General features: G+C 47.0%; 1 protein-coding gene across 4 annotated transcripts in view; it reads left to right on the forward strand.

Moving 5' to 3' along the window:
• Positions 1-7,170, forward strand: part of SLC49A3 (solute carrier family 49 member 3) — a 28,275-nt gene extending 21,105 nt beyond the window's left edge. For 3 of the 4 annotated variants that reach the window (XM_074933171.1, XM_074933173.1, XM_074933174.1), the window contains 3 exons: positions 1,706-1,863; positions 2,955-3,067; positions 4,523-4,782. In XM_074933171.1, coding sequence (XP_074789272.1) covers positions 1,706-1,863; positions 2,955-3,067; positions 4,523-4,674 — 423 coding nt within the window. In that variant the 3' untranslated portion in view covers positions 4,675-4,782. Of the gene's footprint in view, positions 1-1,705; positions 1,864-2,954; positions 3,068-4,522 lie in introns of all 4 variants that reach the window. The other variant, XM_074933172.1, reaches the window with a different exon arrangement.
• The last annotated feature ends 616 nt before the right edge of the window (positions 7,171-7,786 follow it).

A 7,786-nucleotide genomic window follows, 5' to 3' on the forward strand; every position in this document is an offset into this window, starting at 1 on the left:
CAAGGTCATTTGGTTGTCATAGTATTTATTAAGCTATGTGTTATGCCTTGAGATCTCATCCTTCTGTGCAAGGAATGTTTGTAAAAAAGCCTCTTTACTGAGGATTTCACAATCACTGTGGAGCCTGAGGCAGTCTGCTGCAGGATATAAATAAATTGGCACAATTCTACTTCCTTACATTGGATCACCATGTTTGCTTACTGTCCCTGAGACCATTTTTTCCAGAAAGAAATGGAATGGCTAAATAGCCATCTTATAAAAATGATCAAGAATGCCATAATTTTCCCAAAACCTGCTTTTAATGGTGGTGGCTGCCAGGAATGTAGGACCTAGTTATGTGCTTAGTTCTGCAGTGGTTCTTCGAGGAGGACAAGAAAAGGGGGACAGCCAGGAGAGGAATGCAGAACTTGGAGACTTTTACACCCATGGGGCTGGAGCAAGTACTGTATTCAAGCAGAGTCATTGCCAATGGGAGCCATCACCCAGCAGGAAACTGAGCATGGACCCAGAAGGACTCCTAGCCTCTGTTTTCCCAACAGGCTTGTGCTGGGCATTTCTTCTGTGTGTTGAAAAATCCACATTTCCCAATACAGTGTGATCACACCTCCCCCTGGGCCAAGGTCCCAGTGGTGTTAGCTCCACTTTGAAGGGCCAAACAAATGCAGTGTCTTTCTCAGCATAGGACAAGGTGCATAAAGCAGACCTAGCATTTCCCTCTTCAGTACTCTGGCATTTATTGCAGGGATGCTCTGAATACCAGTCATCATGCCAGGGCTCAGGCAAAGTACAGAGTAGGCAAAAGGCTGTGTCAGGAGCAACAAGCAAACCTCTCCCCCTTCCCTTCCCTCTGTCCCCTTCATCCCATACAGCTGAACTAGTTCAAAGTAGTAACAAAAACCATACTCATTCAAATCTGCTTGATACCTTGATCCTTTGAACTCAGATTCCAGACACACAGAGTTTTCCTTGACTTTACCAGTTTAGCTGGGCCAGGCCTGCTGCAGCCATGCCAGGACAGACACCTTGTATTCCTCTGTGGGAATTTATTACATGGCTAAGAAAGGAGGTACCAGCACTATGGCTGCAGGATTTATGCCTTTGATTTTAATAGCATTGGTTGGACAAGGCCATGCTTTTTGCTCCAGTTAGGGACAAGGCTCTTCTAGGCACTAAACTAATCTCCAGGGTCTGTGAATGTTTCAGATGGTTTTGTTTGTTTTATGGAGTTGTTTTTGTGGTAAAACCCCAGTGTTACAAACTGATGTCTGACATGATAAGGACTAATCTTACCAGTGAGCTGCAGCAACCCACTGAATTCTCATATGTAACCCAGTGCAGACACCACTTCTGAAATGTTAGCTTGCACTGGGAGGAAGGTGTGTGTTTCACTTGGTACTGGACATAACGCTGAGCATACTCCTGGTAACTTACTGACCAGGAAGTCAAATCACAGTAATATAACCACACCAGTGCTTTTCAGGTAATTCTGCTGATCCTCTTCCCTCTTGCTTAAATTCAAGAGATAAGTCTCCATCATGTAGCCGTTTGTTGACTCTAGAGGGCTGGAGGTAAAAGAGCGATTTCAGGAACAGATAGGGAAGGTACTGGTGGGAACAGTGAGCCCTTGGGACTTCCTGCAGGTTACAGAGACTTTCTGTGCAACAGCGCCAACACTGAGACTTTGGTGTTGCTTTTCTGCCTGCAGAGTTCTCGGTTCAGACATCAGGCCATCACGCTGGCCATCACCAGCTCAGTCTTTGGTTTTTTTGGTTTTGCCATCTACCCTATTGCCATGGAGCTGGCTGTGGAGTGCTCATACCCTGTAGGAGAGGGCACATCTACAGGACTGATTTTTGTTGCCAGGTAAGCAGGCAGTTTAAATCCAATTGACAGCTAAGCTTGGGTTCAAACACACAAACACACACACACACACACACACACACGGGTGTGGGTGCAGATAGAGAAGAGCATGGACATCAGTGCTAGCTATCTTGCACCCTTCTCCTAGCACACTTCTCTCTGGTGTCTCTGCACATGACCATGGCAAGGGGGGAGCTAGCTGGCTCAGTCACAGAGCTGGAGAGCTAAAGGTTTTGAAGCATGGAGAAGTATGTGGAATTGGTGTGAGAAAAGCAAGAAGGAAGATGAAGGTCTCCCTTGCTTGGCACAAAGTGGGATTTAACCATGCCCAGCATCACCTACTTTTGATGCAGATGGGAACTGTATGTCTGAGAAGGCCTCCTATTCCCATGGCAGTACACGTTGTTGTCAGGTCTCAGTGCTTTGCTGAGGGAGGTGGGGCTCATCACTCACAGTGCAGCTGACCACAACAGATGGGGCAGTGACAGTCCTTCCTGTGATCAGTTCACATGCTTAGGATGGCACTAGACTGCAGCAGGAATGACTTGTAGCCTTAAGCAGTGATATATGTAGCCTGGTGCCTTACGTATGCATCAGGTGAAGCTGCAACAGCAGGAAACATTAGTGAAAAAGGGGTATTAGACTGCCTTTGAAGGCTGTTGTCTGCCACTGGTGGTGGACTTTGTTGCTGCTGCCAGCCAGCTATGAATGAAGAGGAGGCTGAAGTCAGTCTGACTTTTTCTCATCCTCAGCTCTGCAGAGAGAGGTATTTCAAAGTTTCTGCCTAGTGACTAAGCCTCAGCTCCTTGACAGATACAGTTCAACACCTATCTGCCTCCAGAGGGGTATACAGTGGTCCTAAGATGCTGGCACCATGCTTGAGGGTTTGCTGAAAAGTAGACCTGGACACCCTGTGAGCCAGGGCCAATAAATCAAGCACCTGGGCTAGAGGAAGCCATCAGTAGCTTTCTCTGATACAAGGACCCTGCTCCAGAATCAGGCCTCACTTTCTTCCTGCTGAGGAAGCTGTATTTGTCTGCAGCAGTGATGAACTACAACTAGCACTACAACTGCCTGTTGGCTTCTCCCCACAGCCAGATTGAAGGTGTGATTTTAATGGTTCTGCTACAAGCCTTCACTGTGCGTGTTTCTGAGGATCCATCCTCCACCTGTGCCCTTGACCAGGATGGAGCCCTGGACTGGACAAGTAAGTGTGTTCTTGAGAAATTATGCTGGACACTCAGTTGCACCCCACATAACCCCCACTCTCCTGCAGGTCTCACTGTGAGGGACCCTGCAAGACTGATTCCTATTGTAGCATATCTCTTAGCCACCTTTCCAAACCTGATGGTGCACTCCTTGCTGGTCCTGCTAAATCAGGCCTGCAAGATTGAAATGAGAAGTGTAAGTTGCCATAAATGTTGCTGCTGGCTCTGTGTTAAAATTTCTCTTACAGCCGCCCTGCAGAGACCTGAGATTCACCAAGCTAGAAAGCAGTTCTGGGGGGAAGACACTGTCCATGTAGCACAGCCTGTGCTGCTTTGCAGTGTGGGAGGCCAAGACTAGACTACAAATGCATTGACCGAAAGAGACTTCCCTTGTTTCCGCAAACACAGCTGCCTGGGTTTGTAACATGCCAGTACAGCTTTGTTCTGATTTGTTCCACATTTCCCTTCCTTTCCTAGCTGGTCAGGAGAACAGACAGCAACTGAGATGAACAGGAGCACAGGTGTGTTTTCACTGCAGGCTAAACCCCGATCTCGAACTCTCAGCTGATTCATATTTATGTAATATTGACACCAAGTCCTGGGGACACACTGTAACACAAAGGCTGGCAAACATCTTTTAAATATAACCATCTTGGCTGAGCAGAAACTCCCCAGAACAAGCTCCACTAGCTGACAGGGAACAAGGCTTCACAGTAACTACTTTCAAAAAGCAAGTTGACTGCTTCATGTCTGAAAGTCCACAATTCTCCATCTTAGCAGATCAGAGCTCGATCTCATTGTTAGGTACCCATTCCTGCTCATTTTGTGGTCTGATACGTGCAGGGACATCTGTGGAGAAAGGCATGGAGACTTTATTTGAGGCACTGCTGGAATAAGAATGTAACTATTTCTAGGCCTTGTGCACAGCCTTTTAGATTTAGGTTTTTTTGTTTTCAGAAAAGGTTCTTTCAACACATTTCTTTGATTAAAGTTTATCCTTAGTGAACCTTTCCTACATTTTGCTCTCAGATGATACAACAAAAAGCACTGCCTATGTTGACCTGTTCTCTTAAGAAGCTCAAGTGTTTTGATTCAGTCTTTCTTGTAACTTTCTTCACTACCCCCAACACACAAATGTGCATACTTACACGGAAACACATGCTCCCACAAACACACTGCACCGGTGTAAGACCTTCAGCCTGTGGGGTCATGCAGGACAAGAGTCCTGGAAACCTTCCACATTTCACCCAAATCCTCTTCCTATGTCACTGTTCCGTGCGATAAAGTTTGGCTGTTACTAAACTGGCATTGCCCCACTGTGAGCTGCACATTGTCCTCAGGGGTAGCTCTCGGGAGACCACCCAGGCTGTGCAGTCCCTAGGGAGCTGATCTCTAGACTTCTGCACCTGTGGGGAGTTGTGAATTCATTGTCTAAAAGTTTATCTTCCTTGCAGCTCCGGTACTGGTGCTGGCTGGCCTCTGCAGTGCTATGGCTTGTTTCTATGTCATCTTCTTCCACACTGACTACAAGCGGCTCCATGCTGAGACAAATGGTGATTTGGTCAAGGCAGAAGATGCAGCAACAGCAGATGTTCCTGAAGCCTAGCCGGCCAAAAAGGGATGCCAAGGTTCTAGTAAAGAAGAACTCAGGACTTTGGGCAGGGACTATGACTGCAGATGCTCAGCTGGCATACTGGGATAGCTGTGTCCTGTTGCAGAATAAGCAAGAGCTAGAGCAGAGTCACTAGGGCACCTTTCTGTGCTTCCCTCAATATTGTATTTATTTGTGAGTCTGGGCTAAGAAAGGCTGTGCTGCCAGAAAGGTCAAAGTGGGACTGGTCAACTATGCAGGTAACAGGGATTTTTAGCTGACTTGATTCAAGCTCAAGAAATGTTGCAGAAGAGAGGATCATCACATTTTAGCCATTTTTTCATTTACTTGGATCAGGGATGAAGCTTTCACACAGGTGGAAGCCATGCTTATCACAAACCTAGTGGGAAACTTCTAAGGACTGTGGTTCTTGTACAGCATAACAATTCTTCCACCTTAATGCTAGAGCTAACTGTGCCTCTCAGCTAAAGGGTGGTAGGAGCTAGAGCTAGAGGAGCTAGCTTCCACTGCAGCAGGGAAGCATAGGTATGTGATCTGTAAAGCCTGTTACAATGAGCCACTTTGTCCAATTTTATAACAGGAAAAGAAAAGCCCTGCCTGCAGTGCTGCCTGTAAAAGAAAATAACAGTAAGCAGCAGAAGTTAAACATGGCAGTATTCTTTACCTTCTGGTCCCCTGCCAGATGCAGAGACATTCAGGATAAGCGTGTTTTACTTGGGCTTCTGTTGTTTCTTCACCTTTCCTGCAATTCCAGTAGTTTAAGTTTTCCACAAGAAGATGTACCTGCTTGTGTAAGATTAGGGTAGTGTACCCTCCCCAGGCCAAGTCATGCTCTCCTATAAGGGAAAACTGAGAGGGCAGCTCACTTTTTGAGGAATGACACAGCAGTGCCTGGTGTGATGGAAGCTGGCAGAACTGGCAAAGGTATCCACTTAAGAGAATGCAGGGACCTGTGCTAAATTTCTCAAGATGATAAGGTCTTTCTGGGGAAGACCAAGTAGGAAACAACATCAACAAGCATCTTCCAGTTCTCTCTGCAACTGTTCTTTGGTGTTAGAAGAGATGGGTAGCGACATGAAAAATCCAATCTGAAGTTCAGTTACAGACTCTCAGAATCATCGAGGTTGGAAAAGACCTTGAAGATCATCCAGTCCAACCCTTGACCTAACACTGACAGTTCCCAACTACACCATATCACTAAGACCAATGTCAACCCGACTCTTAAACACCTCCAGGGATGGGGACTCCACCACCTCCCTGGGCAGCACATTCCAACGCCTAACAACCCCTTCTGGAAAGAAATGATTCCTAATATCCAGTCTAGACCTTCCCTGGCACAGCTTGAGGCCATTCTCTCTTGTCCTATCGCTTATTACTTGGTTAAAGAGACTCATCCCCAGCTGTCTGCAACCTCCTTTCAGGTAGCTGTAGAGGGCGATGAGGTCTCCCCTCAGCCTCCTCTTCTCCAGACTGAACACCCCCAGTTCCCTCAGCCGCTCCCCGTACGACCTGTGCTCCAGACCCTGCACCAGCTCCTTTGCCCTTCTCTGGACACGCTCGAGTCATTCAATGTCCTTTTTGTAGTGAGGGGCCCAAAACTGAACACAGTCATCGAGGTGCAGCCTCCTCAGTGCCGAGTACAGGGGTAAGATCCCTTCCCTGTCCCTGCTGGCCACGCTATTGCTGACACAAGCCAGGATGCCATTGGCCTTCTTGGCCACCTGGGCACACTGTTGGCTCCTGTTTGTCGGGCTGTCAATCAACCCCCCCAGGTCCCTCTCTGACTGGCAGCTCTCCACCCACTCCTCCCCAAGCCTGTAGCGCTGCTGGGGGTTGTTGTGGCCCAAGGGCAGCCCCCGGCATTTGGCCTTATGGAAACTCCTACAGGTGGCCTCAGCCCATGGCTCCAGCCTGTCCAGGTCTCTCTGCAGAGCCTCCCTACCCTCGAGCAGATCAACACTCCCGCCCAACTGGGTGTCATCTGCAAACTCACTGAGGGTGCATTCAATCCCCTCTGTCTAGATCATCAATAAAGATGTTAAACAGGAGTGGCCCCAAAACTGAGTCCTGGGGAAACCACTCATGACCGGCCACCAGCTGGATTTAACTCCGTTCACCACAACTCTTCGGGCCTGGCCACCCAGACAGTTTTTTACCCAGCAAAGCCTGTGCCCATCCAAGCTGCTACCAGCCAGTTTCACCAGGAGAATGCTGTGGGAAACGGTGTCAAAGGCTTTACTAAAGTCAAGGTAGACAACATCCACAGCCTTTCCCTCATCCAATAAGCAGGTCACCCTGTCGTAGGAGATCAGTTCCCCTAACAGTTGTAATGGGTACAACGGGATTTTTAATTTTACAGTACTTCCACAGCAATCCAATGTCCTGCTTTGGTGTTTGGGTCTAGATGTACAACCTGAGAACATTTTATCCTATACCATTTCACAGCATGTATCTTAAAAGGGGATCTGAGTACTTGATGATTAAAGAAACATGATGCAAATTGTACCTGTGCGTAGCTTTGTCCAGTCCAACTAGAGGATGATCCCAAAGCAAAGGATGCACTTTCCCAGAGGAACACTGTACAGAGGAGTTCTCAGTGCCTGAATTCTCTTCCCCATAAGCAACTGGAAATCTCTCCTTTTGTAAAACACCTAGCTACATCTTTCTAGGGATCCTGCTAGTTCCTACAGCTCCAGCCTTGCTCACACCAGTAAACACCAATGTTTGTCAAAAGGAGAAGGAAGAAAGTCTGAATCTGAGGTGAAACATCAGTTTGGACCTGCCAGAGGAATGAGATTAGCTGTCTTTTGCAAAAGTTGCTGGTCAGTTCTGCAGCCCTGGACCTAATACACTAAACAGATTAACACCAAATTTACCTGCCACTCCTGAGTCCTACTGTACCAGGAAGCAAGAAGCATTTGCTACTTGCTACTTTATAATTCTATATATATTTACAAATGCTTATAATTTTTTTAATAAGGGGTGGTTTAAGAAAAGATTAATTTTGTCTCACTATATTAAACTTTAAAAAGTATTTTATAGATGCAAGCGTGCATCAGATCTGCTATGTAGCACAAACCAAAGGTCTCTATATTTGCCAGATGTG

Source organism: Athene noctua, chromosome Z, assembly GCF_965140245.1.
Source record: "Athene noctua chromosome Z, bAthNoc1.hap1.1, whole genome shotgun sequence".
Lineage (NCBI taxonomy): Eukaryota > Metazoa > Chordata > Aves > Strigiformes > Strigidae > Athene > Athene noctua.